Source organism: Stegostoma tigrinum, chromosome 7 (genome assembly GCF_030684315.1).
Source record: "Stegostoma tigrinum isolate sSteTig4 chromosome 7, sSteTig4.hap1, whole genome shotgun sequence".
Lineage (NCBI taxonomy): Eukaryota > Metazoa > Chordata > Chondrichthyes > Orectolobiformes > Stegostomatidae > Stegostoma > Stegostoma tigrinum.
In genome coordinates, this window is record NC_081360.1 from 42,631,218 (window position 1) to 42,657,346 (window position 26,129).

Genomic DNA, 26,129 nt, shown 5'->3' on the forward strand with positions numbered 1-26,129 from the left:
GATTTGATTTTAACAACAAAACAGAAGTTTATTATGCATAAAAATAGAATAAACCAAAGTATTGAAAAGTTTAAAGATTTCAACCTTATGGCAAAATACAATTCCATCAATTGCCACGGCTCTCCTTTACAGTACTCACATCAGAGAAACATTTTCCTTCTCCACGTGACATACAATTTGACTTAACAGATCCTTCAATTTCCAGTCCTGAGAATCTGACTGCCTCTTCCTTAAGCCTTCATACTGCTGAGCAAAGATTTTTGTAGCTTTAAATAATGCGTTCAGGGTTTTAACTAAACTCTTTAACATCTAGAACTCTGAAACTAACCTCCGTACACTGAGATAATTTATTTCTTAACAGTTCTAAACTACCCCTCTTCTTTAGGATCAACTGTTTTACACATTTAGGGTTAGCCAAGGTTTCTGCAAAACAACTTGCTGAGCTGAAACAAAAGCTTTTTCTAAACACTAGATATTTTATGTAATCAAAGAAGAAAAAAAACCCACAAATCTCTCACTCTTAAAATGAATGCCCAAATGATAGTTGTTTATTTCGTTCACTCATAAAGCCTCTTCCAATTAAAACAAAAACCCATGATGCACGAGGAACACTCTCTCATTGTTTTCTTTGAAGAAATCACCACAGCCACAGAAATACCTATACATTAATCACTAACACTCCAGAAATAGACCAAAACCCATATACTATTCACTCAAATCCAATCTCTAAAATAAATAAGATTGAAGTATGTATGAATAAGATACTTTAAATCAGAAGTCCCACTGCATGTTCGGCAGGTTTGCACCCAAAAGGTCATACAGGGATCAGCCACGACACCAGAGCCCCCCCCAACCTCACACACATTAAACCTGTCAGAAGTATACATCAAAATGTATAAGATTATTCTGTAACAGTTCAAGGGCTGCATTTTACTCCATTTGTCCATCCTCATCAGCATAATCAAGGCTAAGAACATATTAACTCAAAGCAAAGTAGGCTGTTCAACTTCTTGAGCTGGCTGCAACATTGGATAAGATTGTGAAAAATCTGGTTACTCAATATTCTCATCTAAACCAGTGCCCCACCTGTCCTGTACCCCCACATCACCACCGTGCCCCCCCCCCTCAACGCTGCCCTGCACTACCCCCATGTGCATGGCTACCGCAGCCAGGAAAGGAAGACCCAGCTGTGGGAACTCAAAAAAAATACAGCTGCAATTCTCTGGAGCTTGGAGAAGATCTTCCTAGCATCATCACTGACTGGACAATCTGCATTCAACAAGAATCAACCTTCTTGTTTTTATTTGTAAGCCATCACATATGAAAAAAGGAATGAACATAAAGAAAGAAGAAACTTCTGTGCGTGCTGGCGGAAAAAAGTGCAACCCAAGATTCAGAGCTGACAGTAAATGTCAAGCCCAGATTATGCTCTGCAGAAGGTTCCTTCCCATTAGGTCCTAAAGCAGTCTTCTTTTACCTGTGTGCTAATGGTAATGTAACAAATGCAAATTGTGAGCTCTCTTATGGAGGCATTAGCCATTGTATTGAGCTATGAGGCAACAGGTGCAAAATGACCACATTCACCACTTTTATTTGCTGCACCAACACTGGATTGGTTTGGAATGTTTTAAAAGTAAATAACAACAACTTATATTTATTTAGTACTTTTAACAAGGAAATGTCCCAAAGCACTTTACATGAGCATTGTACAGTATGACAGGAGATGCATGCAGAAATTTTAAAGATTAGCATGTTAAAGAGCATCTTAAAGAAGAAAAGTGAGGGAGAGAGTTGTAAGGACAGAATTTCAGAACCTGGGGCCCAGGTAAATTGAAAACATGGTCATTATTTGATTGCCATCCAGTGCAATCTGATAATTTGATAACAATGAAAGAGTCAGGAGAAATGGTCGTGAGGTCGGGCTTGCCATCAATGTACATGACAGAACTAACTCTGTGCTTTCAAGCACGTTGCCTGAGGGCAGCGTATAAATGAGAAATAAGGGGAGACCAACGATAGATCCTTGGGTGATAAATAAATGAACAGTAAAGGGAAAGAGATTCCCTGGCTACTGGCAATTGGGTAAAATGGAAACACGTGAGAGAGTTGTTCTGCCCAGCTAGATGACAGTGGAGAAGCACTGGATGAGAATAAAATGTAACCAACTATGTGCAAGATTACAACAAGTGAAATGGGAGAAGAAAACATTGACTCTTATGCTAACAGCTGTCGCAATACTGTGGCAGGGGCCAAAGCTGATCAATGGATTCAAATATGGAGTTTTGGGAATATTAGCAACAGATTTTATGAATTTGGGGCTGGATAATATGTTTAATGGCTTTGGTGAAGAACAGCACATTAGAGGTGGATGGTAATTTTAAAAAGTAGGCAACATCAAGGGTTAGTTAATCTAATGTAGGAAGTCAGGAGGGGACATCAGGTAATCAGTGTTTTACTGGGAATAGGAATAAACGAGCAGGTAGGTCTCATGGTCAAAATGAGCTAATCGACAGCACACTGGAAGAGATTGGAGACAAAAAGATGAGAGTTCAGGTCCAAAGCAGGAAAAAACAGTCAAGAATGTTTGGTCAGTGGGCTAATGGAAGAGAGGAACACAGCTTCAACACTGGACTGCTTCAATGTTAAATCCTTGCATTCAGTTATGGAGATGAGGATAAATGAAGACAGAGATGGAACAAAAATGACATTTCTCAGTAGAGAAAAGAACCCAGGAGAATTATCTTCATATTTCAGGACTTCGGAATTTTAAGTAGCTTTTGAGATGAGTGAAGAAACCTATAGGGTTTTAAAAGGTTTTGTCTGATCTGGTGGAACAGGATGGAAAGCTACATAGTTTGGAGCCTTAAACCCTGGTAAAATACAGTATCATTGACAAGTTTACATATATTGCATGTGTGAATACAGATTCACAATGACCAGAACAGATTGGTGACACGGGGTGGTGCCGAGTATAACAGATTGCTAGTCCTTCACAGCTACTTCCTGCAGCTGTCTTGTTCTACATACATGTTCAAATTTGTCTCTTTTCAGGGCACATCAACACTGAACATCAATAGTCTCCAAGCTGATGCACCTGCTAAACATGGTGTTGTCATCTGCGCCCCATGAGCTCAGACCTGCATGACCTTTGCAGATTTTGTTACTTGGGGAAGGAAAAGTATGTACAGCCCTGAAATACTAGGTATAAGAAACACTGAAATCCTGGCAACGTAATTCAATTCAATTCAGCAAAGTAAAATGTACATTTGCATTAGTTTTTGGTCATATGAGTGTTAGTGACAAACTGTAACTCTTAGTGCTGAGGCCTGATTGAACTTACACTGCTATTTTTAATAATTACTGCGTAAGCTTCTTATGTTCACACAGCTATCAACATATGTGACACTCAGTTCTTTTGTTTCATATCTGCATCTAGTTTTTGATAACATGTATACATATTTGCTGTCACCCTTTGTTTCTATCTGTATATGTTATGAAATGCTTTGAGTTTAAGAGGAAATTCTCAGTAGCATCTGCTATACCTGAAAAGAAGAAGTCAAGTTCAAAAATGTTGATCTACTAATCCATAAGTTAATCAAACAGATGGTTTGGGAAGTTGCCGTTTCTTTCTGCTGTTTGTAACTCTTTGGTTTCCATTTACATACGGTACAAAGTAATCAACTGAGTGACAGCAGTAGTGTGGCTTGAAGCTGCTTTGGACATTGTTTTGCAAATCTATTATTTTGGATTTCTAGCTGATTGTGTTTGGCATTGGGAAATTCCACCAGAATATTTCAACTATTTTCTTTCATCTTCAGCTTATGCCTGATGTTTGGACAAAAGGGTCCAAACTATGATTTGCCAAATTGTTTCACTGAAATGTAATAAAAGTCAATGAAGACCTGAGGAAGTGAAAATGTTCATGTATAAATTTTTAAAAATCCTCTCTTTGACCTTTTTCTAACCAAGTAGTTCACAAATTTGAGTGTTTTTAAGTAAAATCATCAGCATATGTCACATTTGGATATTGTAAAATATAATAATCATGGATTTTTTTTAAGTGACTCAAAAATTCATGCTATGATATGATTGTGTATATCTTTACCTTTGAGAAGTGAAATATTTTTGTGTCACACGCAGTCCCTTTCTTGGAGGTGGTGGAGGAATTGGAGATAAACCCGAAATTTGGGACACTACAGTAAGAGGGGATTCGACTGCAAAGGGCGTAGATAAACTGGTTAGGCCAGCTCTTATTATCCATCCCTGAAGAAAATAATGGGCCAGCTTCTTCATCCGCAGCAATCCTGTGTGTAGGGGCACTCACAGTACTGTTAGGCAGGGTTTTCCAGGATTTTGATCCAGCAACAGTGGAGAAATAGCAACATAACTCCAAGCCAGAATTGTCCATGACTAAGATGGGTCTTGCAAATGATGGTGTTCCAATGAACATACTGTCCTTGTCGATCTAATTGATAAAGCTTCCAGTTCTGGAAAGCGGAGTTGAAGAACTTCAGTGTCTTGCTGAGGTACATTTTTTAGATGGCATACACTGCTGTTGCTGTGCATCAGTGGTGAGGGGCAAGAATGTTGAAGGTGGTGGATCACATGGGCAGCTTTGTACTAGACGGTGTCTCCTGGACTGCTGTTGGAATTGTAGCCATCCAGTTAAGTGGAAAGTATTCCATTACACTCTTGACTTGCGCCTTGTGAACTGTGGCTAGGTTTTGGGGAGTCTGGAAGCATGCTGATAACCACACAATTTCATTTGCATAATTGCCACAGTGTTTATATGGTTAGTTTAATACAGTTTCTGGTCAATGGTATGGCTGTGGGAGATTCGATAACTAATGCCACTAAATGTTAAGGAGTAACGGTAAGATTCTCACATGCTGGAGATGGATTGCCCAGCATTTGTATGGCGATGGTCTTACTATATCTGGACATAAATTGCTGCAGCATCTAGGGAATTGCAAATCGTGCTGAACACTGTGCAGTCATCAGCACACACCTCCATTTCTGACCTGATTGACCTCCAACAACCTAACAAGTATTTTCCTTCTGCTACGTATGAGTCCAACCAGAAGAAGGCTTTCCTCATGTCCCACTGTTGCCAGTTTTGCTCAGGCTTCTAGATGCCAGACTCAATCAAATACTATCTCAATGTCAAGGGTGATCATTCTCACCTCACTTTCCAAGGTTGTAATGAGGTCAGAAACTAAGCAGTCCTGGCAGAAGCCATATAGAGCATGAGTGGGCACAAAACCTCTTTGCAAGTGTTGCTTACTAGCACTGTTGACACTCCTTCCATTACTTTACATCTGTTTAAGAGGAGCCTGATAGGTAACTGTTCAAGTTGGAGTTATCTTGCTTTTTGTGCACAACCGTACCTGGACAATTTTCTGCATTGTCTACACTGGTGGTTACATGCTAGTGTTGTCACTGTCCTGCAGATCAACTGGAGGAAGAGCTAGTTCCAGAACATGTATTGTCCGAAACTTTATTAAAACCCGCAGCTTCTGCTGAAGCCAGTGTTTTCAACCATTTTTTGACATCACGTGGGAGAACTGAATTGCTAAAAGATTGGTATCTGTGATGCTGGGGACCTTTGGAAAAGGCCGAGATGGATGATCACTTCATTCATCTGGTTAAAGAAAGATACAAATACTTCACTGATGTTCTGCTCTAATCTGCTGGGCATCTCTACTGATGGTCATATTAGTGAAGTCTCCACCTCCATCGAGTTGTTTAATTGTGAAGTGGGAGTGACAGACCTTGACATCAAGGCTACATTTGACAGTGTGGCATCAAGGAGTCCTAGCAAAACTGGAAACAATAGGAATCGGGAAGAAAACTCAGCTCTGGTTAGAGTCACACCTGGCACATAGGAAGATGGTTGTGGTTGTGGCAGATGAGTTCTCTCAGCTCCAGGATGTCTCTGCATGAATTCCTCAGGGGACTGTCCTCGGTCCAACCATCTTTAGCTGCTTCGATAATCTTCCTTCCATCATAAGGTCGAAAGTGAGGGATGTTTGCCGATGATTGGTTCAGAACCATTCACAACTTCTCGGATAATGAATCAATTCATGTCAACATGCAACAAAATCTGGACAATATCCAAGCTTTGGGCTGACAAGTAACATTCGCACTACATTAATGTCAGGCGATGACCATCACTGACAAGAGACAATCTAACCACGGCCCTTGACATTAAATGATGTCACCATCACTGAATCCCCCGATAGCAACATACTTGGAAGTGGGACTTGCCATTTAAATACTATGGCTATAAGAAGGTAGGTCAGCGGCTAGGAATACTACAGGGAGTAATTCACCTCATGAATCTCAAACTGGTCTACAATCTACAAGGATCTAGTCAGGAGTGCCAGATGAAACATGTCCAACTTGCCTGAACTAGTGCAGCTCCAACAACGCTCAAGAAGCTTGACACTATCCAGGATGAAGAAGCCCACTTGACTGGCACCACATCCACAAGCATCCACTCCCTCCATCACTGATGCTCAGTATCAGCTGTGTGTACTATCTACAAGGTGCAGTACAGAAATTCATTAAGGCTCCTCAGACAGAACTTTGCAAATCCATAATCATTTCCATCAGATTGTCAAGGGCAGCAGATATTTGGGAACACCACTACCTGCAAGTTCCCCTACAAGCCACTCACCATCCTGACTTGGAAATATACCATTGTTCCTTCACTGATGGTCAAAATCGTGGAATTCTCCATTGTTGGTCAACCCACAGCAGGTGAACTGCAGCAGTTCAAGAAGGCAGCTCACTGCCTTGACAAGGGCAAGTAGGGGATGGCCAATGAATGCTAGTCAGCCAGTGTCGACCATGTCCCACAAATAAATGAAAAAGATAGCTCACCCTTATTAACAAATGTACATGGCAAGGCTGCAGACAGATCTGATTCAGGGTGATGGTGGGTTTCCTTAACCTGTCTTTAATATGCTGCTTTCACTACTTATCCTACAAATTCACCAAGTTGACACCTCCAATTTACATATGATATACCTGGCATGCCATCCTGCAGTCTTCATTGAACCAGAGTTGAATCTCCTGGCTTAATGAAAATGGTAGAGTGGGATCCAACAATTCACCTATATTTCTTTACAGCCTGTCTATCTTAATGTATGTCCCTTCAAGTTTGTTTCATCACTCAATGAACAGCAAGACACTAGGATGCTAAGAGGAGCAGAGTACATGTTCACAGATCCCTGCAGGTGGCAGGTCAGGTTATTAGGGTAGTTAAGAAGATACATGGGACATTTGCCTTTGCCGGTCATGGCATAGAGAATGGAGAAGTTATGCAGGAACTAGGCAGGACTTTGGTCATGCCGTAGCTGGAATACTGTGTGCAGTTGTGGTCAGCACACTATGGGAAGGATGTGATTGCACAGGAGGAGGTGCATTGGAGATTCACCAGGATGTTGCCTGAAATGCAGAAGTTTAGCTATGAATGATCCTGGATAGGCTCAGGGTGTTTTCTTTAAAGCAGAAAAGGTGGAGAAGAAACCTTATTAGAGGTGTATAAGATATGAATAGCAGGGGCAAAGTGGATAGAAAGCAACTGTTCTGCTTATTTAAGCATCAAGGCAGCACAACTGGAAAGTGAAAGGCAGAAGATTTAGAGAAGAACTGAGGACAAAAAATCATTTCACCCGGAGGATGGTGGGAATCTGGGATGTACTGCCTGCGAGGGAGGTTGAGGCAGGTCACCTCACACATCTTTAAAAAGTTGTATGAGCAATTGAAATGTCACAACATTCAAGGCTATGGGTTGGAAAGTGGGACCTGTGTCAATTCAGAGTGGCTTTTTCTCAAAGCAGACTTGATGGGCTGAAGGGCCTCTTCTGTACTTAAGGATTCCACACATTCAAAGACTTTGAAGGAGGTGGATCAAGAGGAGGGACATTAGAAATGCAGTAGTAGGCGCAATATTATTTGGTCAAAGGTTGTGTTTCTTTGAGGAATGGGGTGATGATGCTTTTGTCAGCCTATTAGGATACTTTAGACTTATTGGTACCTTCATCCAAATGATTAGTATAGTTTGTAACAAGTTTCAATATCATTGCCATTCCTTCTCACATACCCCGAAGAGCTTTTTTAAAGATTGTTTGTCAAGATTTACATTTTGATTTTCAGGGATCACTTTCTCATTAGCTCCTTTATTAGTTGTCGCAATTTGATTATCTGGTGTAACTTGTGCTGCTCTTTTCAGGGTTGTCTCTTCAGATAAGGAATGATAGTAAAAAAAAACAAACAAAAAATATTATGTAATAAACACAGCAGCTCAGTTACTTCATTTAATCTCAAATCAAATTAACCACGTTAAAGTAGTATGCTAACCATGTGCTGTTTATCAAAATAATGTAATATTCAAAACTTAAATACAGCCGCTCCTCACAGGATGTCTCGAAGCTGGTTCCTTTACACATACTCCAGCTCCATTAAACTGAAAATGCTGGGGTTTTTTTAGCTCTCAGTTCGTGTACCTTGATTACGTTGTGAAGTCACAATGTGAAAGAGCAGCCATGTTATAGAGATGTACAAAACTGCAGTTCTCCTTTTAAACCGCACATTGTTTTTCTACACTGGCTGTGGTTTCATTTATTCAATTGAGGAGTTCAGTGCACAGGGTGCAAGGAGAAAAATAACCACAACTTTACAACTGGGTTGACAAATTTATGAAAGGACACATATGAATTGAAACCTGATTTGTAGAATTCACCAACGGAGTTCCTGGAAATATAGACATGAACTTGGGAGCTTACACCACATTCAAAGACTTTGAAGGAGGAAGATCAAGTGGAGGGAGATTAGAAATGGAGTAGAAGCTGCAATTTTTCTTGGGTCGAAGGTTGTGTTTCTTTGAGGAATGATATTATGGTAATTGCAGATTTTAAAAGGAGAGAGAGATTGCACTGGGAGAAATAACTTGTGACAATAACAGCTAAAATTAAAATGTGTACAAAATCATGCATTCCTCAACCAAATTGGAAGGGATGATAGGAGATTTCAAAAAAGTTGTAAAGAAGGAGCAACATTAAAAGTTGGAAATTTTAGCTAGATCGAAGATTTAATAAGCAAATTGTAAAGCATATTAAAAACTTTAAGTTAGTAAACTAGGGCCAAAGTAACAGTATTACAATATACATAAACAACAAGTGGTTAAATTAAAATGAAAAACATCAGTAGTAAGACAACCTAATGGTGAATTCAGAATCCCATCGGAGAGAAGATACAACCCATGCTACAATAGGTTATCTCTGAGAAGAATGCATTCATGCATATGTTCACATCCTGGAAAACTGCGCAAATGTACTCAAATGCTGGATACCAGTGAAAAGCGGGGCACAAAATATAAAATTAACCTTGTGAAGCAGAGAGTAATTACACATCATTGCAAATAAAATTAATTTAAAACCCAACTAATACTCAAGTTACTGATTGTCTGTAAGGATTTCGATTAATTACTACTGTATATATTCAAATTATGCATTCACTTCTCAATGCATAACCTTCTGGTGGGATTGATTGTTACCATGGATGTTGTTAAATCTAAGTATTAGTTAATGCATGTCTGTGTCTGACCTCATCTTCAATAATTTGGCCAAGGAGAAATTAATTACAATTCAGTCTGTGCTGTACCACATCCCACCATAGATTATTTGCTTGGAGTAATTTATTATACATCCAGACGATTCAATATATAAACCAGTTAAGATAATTTCAGCATTTAGAGTCATACAGCACGGAAAAGACCCTTCAGTCCGACAAATCCATGCCAACCATAATCCCAAACTAAATTAGTCCCACCCGTGTAACCTTTCAAAATGAATGCAGAATTGAACTAAATTCCTGGACGTGTGCAAGGTAGAGAAGGAGTCAAAAAGTTTGCCTAATCCTTTCCCTGATACCAATGAATTACTTTACAATTCAACTTTGAATTCATGTTGCCTATCAATCTCCTGTTTCTACAAACACTGTTGACAGCTGGTTATTATTGGCTTATTGCGATGTGCTTCTATCATCTCATTTCTTGAAATACAAACACTCTCAAATATGCCATCTTTGGAAAAGACCATCTACCTTCCACTCTCTGTCCAATATCCACCAATACAATGTTGCTTCTGAAAATCAGCTCTTATCTCTCCCAGGTCTTCAAGTTTAAACCCCTCCAGTTGGATTTCAGGTCTTTCCATCTCCACCCCTCCCCTCTTCAAGGCTCTTTTTCTGTCTTTGTCATTAGTGTCACATTACCAATTTGAAATGGCTCCTCTTCCTGTTTCCACAACGTTATATCTAGTGTGGTGTCCCCAAGAAACCTTAAATGCCAGTAAAAACCAGACTTTTCAGTCCCGTAACCCTATTCTGCCATTCAGTTCGACCATGAATGATTTGATTGTGGCCACAACTCCACATGCCACCCTATTCTCAACAGGCCCAAACACATTAAGGTGCAATAATCGATGACTGGGTTTCAAATATTCTCTCCCTGCCCTGCATTCTCAATAACATGGGTCTCCATTCTTAGTCAAGGATGTGGCTACCTTGATCCCAAAAATTATATAACAAACCTGCTTGTCATTTTCTAGACTTTCTAAGCTTTCTAGAAACAAGTTCCAAACACTCAAGCCTCAGAAAAAAAAATTCCCATTACCCGTTAACCTTAAATGGGTGACATCCTATTTTCAAACTGTGTCCTCTAGTTCTATCACACAAAAGGAAACATGCATTCAGCATCCACCTTATCATCAAGTTCCCTCAGGATCTTCTATGTTTCAGTAAGACTACCTCTCATCTTTCGAAACATAAATGGATAGAGGCTCAACTTGTCCAACATTTCCTCAGAAAGAAATCCATCCCCACACAGTTCCGAACTGTTTCTAATAAACTCCCAAAATGAGCAGAAAAGTTAGAGGTGACTTATTTGAAACACAAAGACTCTGGGGGTTCTTCACCAGGTGAATGTCGAAAGATGTTTTCTCTAGTGGAAAAGTCTAGGACTAAGGGGTCATAGTTTAAAACTAAGAGGTCACTCATTTCAGTCAGTGATGAGGAAACATTTTTTCTCTCAGGGGACTGAGTCAGAGATATACAGCACATGAACAGACTCTTTGGTCCAACTCGTCCATGCCAAGAAGATATCCTAAATAAATCTAATCCCATTTGCCAGTATTTGGCCCACATCCCTCTACACCCTTCCAATGCAAGTACCCATCCAGATGCCATTGAAATGCTGTAATTGTACCAGCCACCACCACTTCCTCTGGCAACATATTCCATACACACACCACCCTCTGTGTGGAAAAAGTTGCTCCTTAGGCCCCTTCTCACTTTCTCCCCTCTCACTGTGAGGTCTTTCCCCTCTCACCTTAAACCTATGCCCTCAAGTTTTGGGCTTCCCCACTCCAGGGAAAAGACCTAATCTACTTACCCTATCCATGCCCCTCAACATTTTATAAACCTTGATGAGATCAATCCCACGCCCCCAGCATCCACTGCTCAGGGAAAATAGCCCTAGCCGACTCAGCCTCTCCCTTTAGCTCAGCTCCTCCGACCCTGGCAATATCCTTGCAAATCTTTTCTGAACCCTTTCTAGTTTCACAACTTTCTTTCCTACAGCATGGAGACCAGAACTGCATGCAGCATTCCAATAATGACCTAATCAATGTCCTGCGTAGCTGCCAACATGACCTCCCAACTCCTGCACTCAGTGCACTGACCAATAAAGGCAAGCATACCAAACGCCTTCTTCACTATCCTATCTACCTGCAACTCCACTTTCAAGGAACTAAAAACTTACACTCCAAGGTCTGTGTACAGCAACACTCCCCAGAACATTACCTTTAAGTGTATAAATCCTGCCCTGAATTGCCTTTCCAAAATGCAGCATCTCACATTTATCTAAACTAAACTCCATCTGCCATTCCTTGGCCCTTTTGTCTTTGGAATTCCTTTCCTCAAAAGCTAGTGGAAGCAGAATCTTGAAAATATTTTTAAGGCGTTAGATGCAGCTAAGCAGAGGTTATTACATTTTCCAGAACAAGCAACAGGGCAGAGACTACAGAAAGGCTCGGGAATCTTATAGTGCAGATTGAGATTGAGGTAACAAAGGGGCAAGAGTGGATACTGGCTGCTGGAAAATGTGGCTGGAGAAGTAGTAATGGGGACTAAGGAAATAGCAGAAGAACTGAATAGGTACTTTGTATCAGCTTTCACAGTGGAAGACACCAGTAGCGTAACAGAACTTCAAGAGACACAAAGGGCAGAGTTCAGTGTAATGGCCATCACTAGGGAGAAGGTGCTAGACAAGCTAAAATATCTAAAGATAGATAGCTCATTCAGACCAGATGGACTTTGCTCCTTGGTTCTAAAGAAAATAGCTGTGGAAATAATATAGGCATTATTGGTGATCTTTCAGGAACCAGTGGAGGGAGTGAGGGTCCCAGAAGACTGGAAAATGGCTAATGCAACACCCCTGTTTGAGGAGGAAGGCAGTCGAAAGACAAGAAACTATAGGCCAGTTAGCTATAGCCAGTTAGCTAGTCAATGGTAAGATTTAGAGTCCATTGTTATGGATAAAATTGTGGTTTACTTGGAAGGCATGACAATATAGGGTTGAGCTAGCATGACATCATCAAGGCAAGGACGCTCGTGACAAATCTGTTAGAATTCTTTGAGGAGGTAACAAACAACTTAGACAAAGGAGAGTCATTGGACATGATCCATTTGGGTTTCCAGAAGGCTTTTGACAAGGTGTTGCACAGGAGGCTCCTGAATAAGCTAAGAGCATATGGTGTTAGTGGCAAGATACTGGCATGGATAGAGGATCAGCTAACTGGCAGAAGACAAAGAGTAGGGATAAAGGTATCTTTTTTGGGACAGTAGTCCGTGACTAGTTGAATTCCACTGGGGTCAGTATTGGGACCACAATTATTCACATTATACATTAACAATCTGGATGAAGGAACTGAGGATATTGTTGCTAAGTTGCAGATGACACAGAGATAGGCGGAGGGCCAAGTAGGATTGAGGAAGTGATGAGGCTGCAGAGTGATTTGTACATGCTAGGACAGTACACAAAGAAGTGATAAATGGAATCTGTTGTGGGAAAGTGTCAGGTTATGCACTTTGGTAAGAAGAAGAGGCATCAACTATATCCTACATAGGGAAAAGCTTTGGAAAGCTGAAGCACAAAGATACTTAGGAGTCCTGATTCAGGATCATCGTGAAGTTTAACATGGAGACTCAGCTGGCAGCTAGGAAAGTAAAGAAATGTCAGCATTCATTTCATAAGGTCTAGAATACAAGAGTAAGGACATGCTGCTGAGGCTGTATAAGGCTCTGGTCAGACCACATTTAGAATATTCAAAGTGGTTTTGGGCTCCATTTCGAAGTAAGAATGTGCTGGTCTTGAACAATCATTTCCAATTTATAACATTGTTTACCATGCTATCTCAGCTCATCTGCCTCCGAAGCCCTCGTTCATTCCTTCAATGCCAAATATTACAATTCGCTCCTGCCCAGTGTCCCACATTCTATTCTCCTTAAACTTAACGGCACCAGAATGTTGCTGATTCATTTTTTAAGCTGACATACAATCCCTTTCACTTCATTTATATCCACATGCTCACTGACTGAACGTAGTTAGACTGAACCCATTCAAGTAATATCTTGACTTTAAAATTCTCAATCAAATTTACAAGCCCCTCCATGGCCTCATCCTCCCTCTTTCTAATCTGCACCAATCCCATCACCTCCTGAAGTAGTTGGAGCCATCTAATTCTGACATTGAGCAGATCCTGTTTAATTTTTTTTTCATCACTGGTTTTGAGTCAGTCTGCTGCCTCAGCCCCAAGCTTAGGAATTCTCACTATACTTTGCTTTCCTCCTTCGAGATACTTCCTAAATCCAGCCATTCGAACATGCCTTTGGCCAAATGACCTATTACCCCCTTACAACGTTTGATGCAGTATCTTGTTTTATGCCACTCGTGTGAAGTATCTTTGAGCAGGTCATGGTGTTAAATGCTCTGAATAAATAAACCTGTTGCCTCTTAGAGCCATAAAGATGGCATATTTGCATTATATTTCATTACATTTGTACAAATGAAACTAGTCTTTTTACTGCAAAAGTAGAATTTCTGGTGCAGATTTAGTGAGTCTGCAATGACAATCAATGTATTTTGGGATGCAAGCTCGATCACACTTTAAAATACGGCCAACAGTAAGTCTTCAATGAATTATTTTCTTTTATTCAAGGTGACCTCAACTTAATTGGACATTCTTAATTTCCAGAATTGAGTGGTAAATAAGGTGCCAGGCAACACAACTGAGAGTCATCTGTGGCCCAATTCAACTCAAAGAGAAAATCTTTCTTCAGACATTTAGAGGGGGTTCTCTTTCTACTCCAATGTTTCTATTATTAAATCAGTTTAAAAATACTACTTTAGTTTAAGTTCTACCACACCTATTTTTTGTATAAATAACACATAAATAACAGCAAACAAAAGGCCTGCTCACAAAGATTAGTATTATACATTTAGGATTTACAATTTACAAACTTCATACTTCCTCACAGCTAATGGTCTTTCTTGGGTCCAAGTGGAATTTTCACACTTTCGAATTTTATCTACTTATACCTTTTTTTTCCAAATAAATTCTTTCAGAGAATTTGGGGACTACTGGCGAGGCCAGTGTTTATTACCCATGTGAAGGCAGTAGTGAGCTGCCTTCTTGAACTACTGTGGTCGATGTGCTGTATGCCCATAGAGCTATGGGGAAAGGGGTTCCAGGATTCTGACTCATGAATAGTGAAGGAATGCCAATATAACTCCAATACAGGGTGGCAGTGGTGTTCCCATGCATCTCTTGCTCTTGTTCTTCCAATCTGTGGAGGTCATGGGTTGAGATGGGCCTGTCAAAGCAGCTTTGGTGAGTTGCTATGTGCATCCCTTACAGGCAATGCGCACCACTGTCACTCTTCAGTGATGGAAGCAGTGAATGCTCTAGGTAGTGGATGATGTGTCAGTCAACGCTGTGCTGCATTTGTCAAATGTAATTTAAGCTCGGAATCTATTCACATTTGAAAAAAAATGGACGTACTAACAGTAGGCAGCATGGCTTTATGCAGTGCCGGGGGGAGGTCATCTGTGACAGACTTGATTAAAATTTTTGAGGAAGTGGCAAAGATGACAGATGAGCAATGGATGTTGTCTGTATGGAGTTTAGCAATGCCTTTGATGTGGTCCTTCACAGCAGGCTGGTACAAAAGGCGAAGTCACATGGCATCTGCGGTCAGCTAGTAAGATGGCTACAGAACTGCTTGGTCACAGACGACAGACAGTAGCGGTGAAAGTGTGTTTATCTGAAAGCAGATCTGTGGCCAATGGTGTTCCACGGAGTTCACTACCGGGACCCCTGTTGTTAAGACGACATGAAGATCGGGGTGGGGAACTGTGGATTATGAAGAGGAAACACCAGAAGTCACAGCAGGATATAGACAGGCTGCAGAACTGCGTGGAGAAATGGCAGATAGAGTTTAATCTGGACAAATGCAAGGCGATCGCATTTCAAAAGATTTAATGCCAGAGGAAGTGAACAGTAAATGGCAGAACACTTAGAAGCACTGTACAAAGGGATCAAGGTGTACAGGTCCACAATTCCCTGAACTTGGCAACACAAGAGATTTTGGTGGCCAAAATGGGCACATGCTTACCTTTGTTGGTCTGAGCATAGAGTATAAAAAATGGCAAGTTGCAGGTCTACATAAGTTTTTAGATAGGACACATTTGGAATATTGTGTACAGTTTTGATCTCCGCAGTACTAGGAGGATGTGGAGGCTTTGGAAAGGCTACAAAAAGGTTTACCAGAATCATGTCTTGTTTGGAGGGTATTAGCTTTTGGGAGGGACTGGATAAACTTGGCTTGTTTTTACCTGAACAAAGGATGAGGGGGGTGACATGTTAAGAATTTACAAAATTATGTGAAGCATGGATAGTCAAAGTCTTTTTCCCAGGGTAGAAATGTCAATTACTAGGGGGCAAAAGTTTAAAGGTAACAGGAGGAAAGTTTAAAAAGAGATGTGAGAGATAAGTCTTTTTGAACACCGAGAGTGGTGAGTGCCTGGAATGCACTACCAGAGAAAGTAGTAGAAGCAGACACAACAATGTTTAAGATGCATTTTGACAGATACATGAATAGGCAGGAAATAGAGGGGATACGGACATTGTGGAGGCAAAAAGCTTTTTAGTTTACAAAGGCATCATGTGTCAGCGCAGGCTTAGTGGGCCAAAGGGCCAGTTCCTGTACTATTGTTTTTTGTTCTTTCATATACGCTTATCCAAGCGGGTGGATAGTATGTAATTACACCTTGGGACTTGTGTCCTGTAGCTCAGGGACAGACACCTGGGGAGTCAGGGGGTCAGTAACTTTCTGGAAGCCCATCAGGTTAACATCGATGGATTTTCCTCTTATCCACTTTGCTCATAACAGCTTTAAGAAATTCAAAGTATATTGGCCAACAAGTGTAATCCTTCATGAATCCATATGATTCTCCATGACCAGATTCTACTCGTCCAAGTACTTAGTCAATATCTTTGATTGTAGAGATCCAGTTTTGACCAAAAGAGAGTTAAAATGGAAATTCTGTAATTGCCTGTTTTTGCTCACTGTATAAAATTTTACAATCCAAAAGTACAATGCATCTATATTGGAAAATGTATGACTAGGACATCTGCCATTTGCACAACAATTAAATACTCTTGGTAGGAACCATCATCATTAGAAGCAGTTTGTTCACTCTCAAGTACCATTATTATCTCCATTACCTTTTGTTTTTGTAATTGAAAATTCAATCCAAATGCTTCACCTCAAACTAACTTTAGGTTCCTACACTATTGTCTTCAACCTCCACTGCACAAACAAAGTACTTAATATTGTTGATAATGGGAACTGCAGATGCTGGAGAATCCGAGATAACAAAGGGTGGAGCTGGATGAACACAGCAGGCTAAGCAGCATCCTAGGAGCAGAAAAGCTGATTTTTCGGGCCTAGACCCTTTATTAGATTAAAAAAACTTCATATATTGGTGCACCTTTACCTGGCTAAAATACGTAGCCAGAATACTGCAGGGTCATTGGAGGGATCAATAAATTCAGAAAGAAAGTTCTATTCAAATCAGATCAATCATTCAGAATCTCAATAAGAAACTGATCCTCACCACTCTGCAATGTACCCTATCAAAGCCAACAAAAAGCATGAATTGTGGAAATAAATAATAATTTAGTGGGGATGGAGACAGAACACCGGTGCTCTACACAACACTGTTGAGATTAGTGAGAGATGATAGAGCTTGGAGATGCAAAATGATCTGCAGGTCCCAGTGTGTTAACTGAAAAAGGGTAACATGCAAGTATAGTACATAATTTGTAAAGCTTACAGTATGTTCTTGTTTCTTGTGAGGGCAATGGATTAGAAAGATTGTGTTTCAGTTGTACAGGAGCACTCATGAGATCGCATGTGGATACAATGTACGGTATTGGCCTCTTCAGTGAAGGAAGAATGTAAATGTAAATGGGATCAGTTCAGAGAAGGTTTACCAATCTAAGACCTCCTATGAGCAGGAAACATTGAGCTGGTGTAAAGACTATTTTCTTTTGGTTTGGTGATTGCGGGGGTAGTGAGACAGGTTATGGCAAATGCAGGCAATTAAGTAGAGATGATTCAGGAGGGGAGGAAAGCTGAGATGGTTTAGATGGATTGGGGAAGTTGGTTGGGTAAGATGGGTCAGGTCAGATTTGGGAGGGATCAGTTGTAGATATTTTCAAGAAGTAGCGACAACATCACTGCTGCACAAAAGGTTTGCTGCTACAGAATTCTTGGGCTTTCAAGAAGACAGAACTTTTTCTTCAACATATCCAGTGGCTGACATCAAAAAACTGTGAGCTTTTCCTTTTACTTTTACAATTCATACAGAAACTGAATAATGCTGTCTTTGCAACTAACCTAAATGCAGTTCTTCGCAAGTTTGATTCGCATTGCGGTCGATTCGGCATTTGTAAATAATTCCGGGGTTTACTGTACCACCAAAGGATGCATTTGCTTTCGGAGCACCAACAACAAACCTGTGGTAGCAAAAGGAATAATAATTTAGAACCACATTAAAAGAAAACATTGGCTAGAACAGTCTCTGCGTGTGACAATGGCAAAAATCACTGAGTAGTTTCAAAACTTCTGACACATAAAACGCATCCCTTTGTCATTTATTTCTGGGATATACCTGAAAGAAACCAACCCCATTTTAACCATTCGAAACACGGTCTTAATCACCAAAATTTTATTGATTTCAGTAGATAATTTCCAAAAATAATGCCGTTGGCACTGTTTTAAAGAAGTTTAGTGTTGTGCTTTTTTTTAAGCTTGCCACGTGCAAATTAAATTAGAAGAATGCGATATGACCTGCTTCGATTAAAACTAAACTGAACGAAAACTTACCACTTTTCGTCTTTGTAGCTGTGTAATAGTACCGAATATCCAAACAGTGTCCCTGAAGGTCCTTTAACTAGGACAGGGTTTTCCGTATCGAGGTTGTAAGGTGTCACCGTCCGGAATTCACAGCACAGAAGCAAGAGCATCCAGAAACCACACCAGTCAAACCCCCACGCAAACCTTTGCCGTCGCATTTTCTTTTCAGTTTGAGTTGCACTGCGAGACTAAAACATGCGGGAGTTCTATTCCCTAACTTGAATCTTACTCCGAAACCTGAACGCAACATCTGCACTAAACTACTAAGCACCGCCCATCCGCTGATAGCTGGGACTCGGGTTCAAACCCCTGCGGGCAGTGCCAAATTTCTGCGGTGGGGGGCGCTGTTGACCTCCTGGGCCAGAGTCAAGAGCAGGGTGAGCTGGTCAACTACACTCATATCCAACTGTTTCAGGCGCTAAAGCAGATCTATCTTCAGATGACAACAGTTGTCAAAATCGCATTTACCCTTTCATATTAATTACTTTTTTAAATTTCAAAACATTCAATGTAGGAGTACCTTGGGAATATGGTGTACAACCTGATGGATTGTGGTGAGGAATATACCGAGAAAAATAATCACATTTGAAAAGCCACAAGCGAATCTACGGTTGCCAACAGTGATTAAATATTTTCCTGGGGATTTCCTCACATGCCTTGAGCCCATGCTCCAATTGTTAATTGCCCAAAACATTCACGCTTATGACACACTAGCTACCTAAGCATATTGGAAAGGAAAGGAGCTTACCCATTAGGGTCATGCTTGACTGCGAATAAAACAATACATTTCCCCCAACCCCCACTGATTTTCAATATTTTTATAACTGGCAAACCAAGAAAATTACAGGAACAAAAACAAAGCTGCTGGAAAAGCTCAGCAGGTCTGGCAGCATCTGTGGAGGAGAAAACAGAGTTACCGTTTCAGGTCCAGTGACCCTTCCTCAGAACTGATGGTGGCTGGGAAAACGTCAGTTTATATGCAGAAAATAGGGAGGTGAGTAGGGTAGGGAGTAAACGATAGGATAGAGCCCAAAGAGAGAGAAAGACAGTTGGACAGACCAAGGAGTTGTTAACAATCAGGCTGGGAGGGTGAATAGTTGTTAATGGGGACTGTTAGTGACTAACAACAGGGGGTGTGTAATGGCAGGTTATGTGGTAACAAGGCCTGGTGGGTGGGGTTGGGGGCTGGGACATGGGAGAGCTTAGGCCCTAAAATTATTGAACTCAGTATTGAGTCTGGAGGCCTGTAGGGTCCCCAAGCAGACAATGAGGTGTTGTTCCTCCAGCTTGCGTTGGGCTTCACTGGAACATTGTAGCAAGCCAGGGATAGAGATGTTGACCAGGGAGCAGGGTGGCGCATTGAAGTGACAGGCAACAGGTAGTTCAGGGTCTGTTTTGCAAATAGAAGATAGATGTTCTGCAAAGTGGCTGCCAAGTCTCTGTTTCGTTTCCCCAATATAGAGGAGACCACATTGTGAGCGGCAAATGCAGTAAACCAGATTCTTGGAAGTGCAGGAGAAGTGTTGAAAGGTATGTTTGGGCTCTTGGATACTGGGGAGGGCGGAGGTAAATGGGCAGGTGTAGCACCTTCGCTGGTTACAGGGGAAGGTGCCGTAGGGCTGTGGGGAGGTGTTGGGGGTGAAGGAAGCGTGGACCAGGGTGCCCCTGAGGGAACGGTCCCTGCGGAAGGCAGACAAGGGAGGGGAGGGGAATATGTATCTGGTGGTGGCATCTTGCTAGAGGTGGCAGTAAGGGCATCTGATAATCTTCTGGATTTGGATGCCAGTGAGATTGTGGGTGATTTGGTTTTTTGGTTTTCAAAGTTTTTTTTGTGATGTCCCTGTGACTTTTCTCCAGTGTTGCAAGCAGCAGAAAGCTGAAGATTGATCCTCAATTCTTGGAGATTCCAAGCTAATCCTGGAGGGATGGTAAACCAGTTTGGAATTATTGAAGGCAACTCGTGCCTGATTAACCTTGAGAGTCAGTGAACAAAATTTTTCCAGCCATGGTGAGGTGGGATGAGTAGCTAGTGCAAGCATTTAATTGAGCGCAAGTCATATATTCAGATTCCCAATGACAATATTAAGCCTTTGATCACGGGTTCATAGTCTCTCCCTCAGATGGCAACAAGCTAATTTCCTTGTATTTATAGCTCATTAATTCCCCAACCCTCAAAATTAACCACTGAACCACAGAGAAGTTATAGCACAGAAAGGACCCATTCGGGTCCACCATGCTGCACAATTGAATAAACCAGCCACTTATTCTCATCCCACTTTTCAATGTCTGCTCTGCAGCCTGGTAGGTTCACAAGGTTTCAGACACAGATCCAGGTTCCTTTCAAATATTTGGGGAGATCTGCATCAACCACCAAACTAGGCTGTGAGTTCTAGACAAATACCACCCGCTTGGTGAAAATGTTTGTCTTCACGTCCCGTCTAATTCTTTGACTAATCGTCTTAAATCCATGCCTCCTTGCAATTGGCCTCTCTGTTAGAAGGAACAGGTCTTCCCTGTCCACTCTGTCCTCATACCTCAATATTTTGTTCACATCAATGAAGGTAACCTTTTCCGTTATAAGGAAAACAACTCTAGCCGATCCAATCTTTCCTCATACCTGCAATTCTCATGCCCTGGGACCATCTTGTAAATCTGATCTGTACTCTCTCCTTCCTGTAATGTGGTACCAGAATGGTACACAAAACTATAGCTGTGTCCTACTCAGTTTCTTATTAAATTCTTGCAGTGCATCACTGCTTTTGTATTCAATATCTCACCTACTGAGGAATAGTGTCCCATGCGTTCTCTTCATCCCGTGACCAATCTGATCTGTCACCTTCAGGGGCCAATGAAAATGCACTCCTAATTCTCTCATTCCTCCACTCCTCTCAATACCCTCTCAATCATTGTGTATTCCCTTTCTTTGTTTGCCCTCTCCAAATATAAAGTATGCAAGAAATGGCCTGGGTTATGGAAATAACATTGTTTGGTGGCAAGGTAGGTACCCTTCATGGGGTGTTTTACTGGCAGAAGTCTATTCCCACTGGAGCAGAGACACTCCTTGGTTGCCCATCATTCAGTTGGATAAGGTCACAGACCTTGGAACATCTTACTCAGGCTTCCATGCCACACTATGTGAGGGCATAGCATTCAGCTGGATTTTTAAGGACATGAGTGCTTAAACATGTTCCTTCAATAACACTGTGTCATCTTTCTGACTTTCCCCACAGCTTATCTGCTGATGGAGCTGAAATGTCCAAGACCTTGCCTGTCTTCCTGGTGACCTGGCTGTTACTCAGAAGAAACTGGAGGTGGACTTGCACTCACAAGGGCTGAATGGCAACCTCCCATCCTGGAGACCACTAAATTCACAGCTTCCCTTTGATTTGTTTGTTAGCGATTCATTTCATGAAGCATCAGCTGAAGTCTGTAGAGTCAAAATTTACCATTCTGCCTTCATCAATCTCCTTTGCTACCTCTTCAAAAACACTCAATCAGATTAGTGAGACACAATTTCCCATGCACAAAACCGTCTTGGCCATGCCTGAATAGTCCTTGCCTTTCCAAGTGTATGTAAATCTTGTTACTGATGCCACTTTTACCAGAGCCTACTTCTTCATATTCTTCCCCTTGATGATGATAGAGAAATTGCTACAGCACGGGCATGTTCCAGCATTTCTGGCTTCCCCTGGGTAAAAGCTACCATCAATTGCACCCAGGTAGTTTTGACTGTCCTATCACCATTTTGGGGTATTTGTGAACAAGAAACAATTCTTTTCACTTAAGGAATTGTGACCAACTGAGCCACTTCTCAGAGGTCTGCACGAGATACCCCGGGAACTGTGCGACGCTTATATAAGAGAGGGCTCACAGGTTCCTTTCTCTTCCATGTACACATAAAATTAAAGTGCATGGGATTGGAGAGAGAAATGTTATCAAACAGAAAGAAGCTATGTAGCCCATCATGTCTGTATCAATTGAACAAAGTAGCCACCCTCTTTCATAGCAAGAGGATTTGGTTACAGGAGCAGGGATGTCACTGTTGTGCAGCTTTGGTCTCTATCTGTGGAAATATGTCCTGGCTATGGAGGGAGTGTATCAGACTGATTCCTGGGATGGTAGGATTGATGTATGAAGGAAGAGATCAGTTAGGATTATATCTACTGGAGTTTAGAAGAATGAGGAGGGAACTCACAGCAACCTGTATGTTTCTAACAAGTCTCGACAGGTTAAATATAGGAACCATCTTCCCAATGACCGGGAGTCTGGAATCAAGGGTCACAGTCTAGGGATATGGGGTAGACCAGTTGGGATTGAGATGAGGAGATATTTCTTCTCCTAGAGAGTGGTGAACCTGTGGAATTCTCTGGCACTGAAAGTGTTGAGTCCAAAACATTGCATGCTTCCAAGAAACAGTTAGATATAGTTTTTAGTTTGAAAGGGGTCAAAGGATATGGAGAGGAAGCAGGAACAGGGTATTGAGTTAGATTATCAGCCATGACTGTACTGAAGGGTTGAAGGGCTGAACGGCCTACTGGTGCTCCTATTTTCTGTTTCTTCACAAATCCTTGGCCTATTCAGGGATGGCTACTGGGAGTCAAGAGGTATTCCCTTCAAACATCGCTCATGATACCAGTACAAACCCAAACCCAGACATGGACACAGATTGAAGGTATAAATTTCTTGTGACCTGTTTTAATCTAGAACTCATCAATGCACTGATTTTCCAGTTACCTCAATGTACTTGAGGGCATGTAGCCCATGAGAAACAATGCATTTGTAGCTTTACTTAGTAAAGTACTGCTCTAAGAGGGACAATGGACATATGAGCCAACCTTTCAACATCTCCCAGCATCGAATGTCAATGTGTTCCCTTAAAAAGCGCATACATAGGACTCTACTTTCTCAGCAGAGGTGTCACTCTCACTCGTAAGCGGGAATGATGTGTGCAGGCCAAGCCTTAGCACTTTCCCCAGATTTTGCATTTCACTTCATTGTTGTCCACATTAAATTACAATTCCTTGGCTGCAGTCCTTAAAATTAAAGTTCAAGAATTTTTGATGTATGAGACTAGCTGTAGTCAAAGAGTAGGTTCCTTGTGAAAGATGAGTAACGCTTGGCAATGGCAATTTTTCAAAACCTTGGTACACATGAAAAAACTGCACTTTCATAGAGTTGTGACTAACCGGGTCCTATAGCGAAAATTATATTACACAGACATTCTAACAGTGTAAGTGAAAAATATATTGATGGAAGTGATTGGTGATTTGCAATGACGTGTCACCCATGTGTCTCATGTGCCCTTCGTATATTTTATTCTCCCTTTCCCTCCCATGCTGTCTGGGTGCAAACCTAATGTCCATAGCCATGTTGGAGGCATCTTGCTTTTTGGTCGATCATGTTGACTTGGAAGAATTGACCGGTAATACCCTAGTGCCTTTGGGTCTGGAAAGTCCAGATCTGCTGAGAGGCATTTTCCGGATCCAGGTTCACTCTCCTTGGCTTGTACTGCTACAAGCTTTGACATTACACGTGTTGAGAGTTAGTGGGGCTAGGTACCTCGAGAGTATCCTAAGAAGAAGCTCCTGGGGCACTTGTTTGTAGCTTCTCCCACCTGTGGTTCCTGCTGGCACCACCCTGAGAGGAAGGAGTGCCTGGTGTGAGGTCAACGCCCTCACTGTTTTGCCATTGGTCCATGACTAAAGCAATGGAGTGTTGGTCAGAGCATGTTTCTCTCAGGCAATAAGTGTTCTGCTGCACTATCTTCTGACCTGTATTTTTGTTTTGTTTAATTTCATCTGAAGCATTTGTAAGTGTTGTGTCTGCTGTCCAGTATCGCTGTTTCATGCCTTAAGATTTATGCAGCAATGTATAAAACATTTGCTTGTTACCTATCATTCAATAGAGCAGGAATTGTAACTGCAACAAGTCCTCAACGTCTTTGAAATGCAATTGAATGACTGCAAATGCAGCAGAAGAAATGGGTCAAAAATATTTAATGTGGTTTCTCAAAATGTTATCTCAGTTTCATGTGTGTACATCTGTGCTTTGGTTTCATCACATGCATTGCAACATCAATGCAAAACTTCACTGCAGTGTACAGGTAAGATGTGCAGCGAAGATCTCTTCATGCTAATCCAAAATAGACCTGCACCACACCCTTTTACAGTAGAACAGTTCAACAGTTCAACTGTTTGATTTCATATTATTTTCTAAATGAGGCTAAAAAGGTTAATGCAAATCTTTTGCCAAGGAATATGCTGTTCAACAGTTGATTCGTGCTCCCTAAGAACTAGCATGTACCAAAAAAAGTTATTTAACTTGTTCATAGAAATCAAAAAGAAGATTTAATTTAAACTGGAATATATTGTCAAAGATTCCAGAAAGGAAAGAGCAACAAGTTGCATTTTAACATCGACTTTAACACAGAAAGAATCTTTCTGACCGCTCAACTCAGTCCGGCAACACCAATATTATTGTGTTGATGAGAGGGAGCGTGTGCCATGTGACCACTCACTGTAATAATACAGGAGGTCACATCAGTTGTATGAATTCATTTGGACAGCGTTTAAAGACAAGAACAATTTAGATAAATTTGGGTCCTGTGTCGACCGTCTCTCAGTTCAATAAGACCAAATGGTTCTGGAGAGAGAAGGTGCAACATATGTCATAAGCTATATTTATTAAGAGAGAGATTAACAGTAAAACAAATTGTTCTGACCGGATGAGGAGTGGTGAATGACCTCTTTTTGCAAACTCCCAGGTGGCCACAACAATGATGCACATTCTTTTTAGCATTAATTTGATTTAATTTTTGTTTGATTTATTTATTGTCACATACCTTTTATTTAGGGTGCAACTGCACTATGATATATATCTGACATAACACTCCAGGTAGACTATGAGAAATGTCACAGGAGAAGAATCAATTTCAATGAAATAATGAGATATGGCAGAATCAAGGGCCTTGAAGTTTTCTGAGCGCTCTTCACATGGAAAATGGAGAGTTTGCTTCTGAGTCAGTGTTGCAGTTTTGAGTCACACAATAGAGATGCCGGTGCAAAATCCAGGTTAACACTTCAATGTAGTACTAATGCAGAATTAACCTAGCCAAAGTCTGGAGTTTTGGATGAGCATTTAAAGCAAGGTGTTGTCTGCTTTCTAAAGTGGACCTAAATGATACCAACGCACAATTTTGTAAAAGTGCAGTTGTCTCCAGAGTGCTGACCAATATTTCTTCTTCAACCAAGACCAAAACAGATAGGCTACCAAATTTGATTTTGCCCATCTTCATTTTCAGTGGTACAAATGATATTTTGGCACAAAAATAATGTGTCCGATAACTGGAGACGCTCCTGGAATGCACAAGATGCTGTTTTCCAAAGGTTATTAGCATAGTTGCTGGGAACACAGATTTTAAACAGAAATTGATATCAATCAGCATGTCAGTTAGTGACCAGCAATGCCATTTCAGAAATCAACATTACAACTCATGCCCTTTTCTGGCGGTTGCACTGTTGAATGTGTATTCACCAGCTGGTCAGATGCCTTACCAATGCTATTTAAGTGAATCATCAACA

General features: G+C 41.1%; 1 protein-coding gene across 4 annotated transcripts in view; it reads right to left on the reverse strand.

Annotated features, from left to right (window-relative positions):
• itga4 (integrin alpha 4) overlaps positions 1 to 18,814 on the reverse strand; it is a 144,980-nt gene extending 126,166 nt beyond the window's left edge. For all 4 annotated transcript variants that reach the window (XM_048535070.1, XM_059647193.1, XM_048535071.1 and 1 more), the window contains exons 1-2: positions 18,520 to 18,814; positions 18,031 to 18,149 (exon numbers count right to left, since the gene is read on the reverse strand). In XM_048535070.1, the coding sequence (XP_048391027.1) occupies positions 18,031 to 18,149; positions 18,520 to 18,707 (307 nt within the window). In that variant the 5' untranslated portion in view covers positions 18,708 to 18,814. The remainder of the gene's footprint in view (positions 1 to 18,030; positions 18,150 to 18,519) is intronic.
• Positions 18,815 to 26,129: the final 7,315 nt, after the last annotated feature.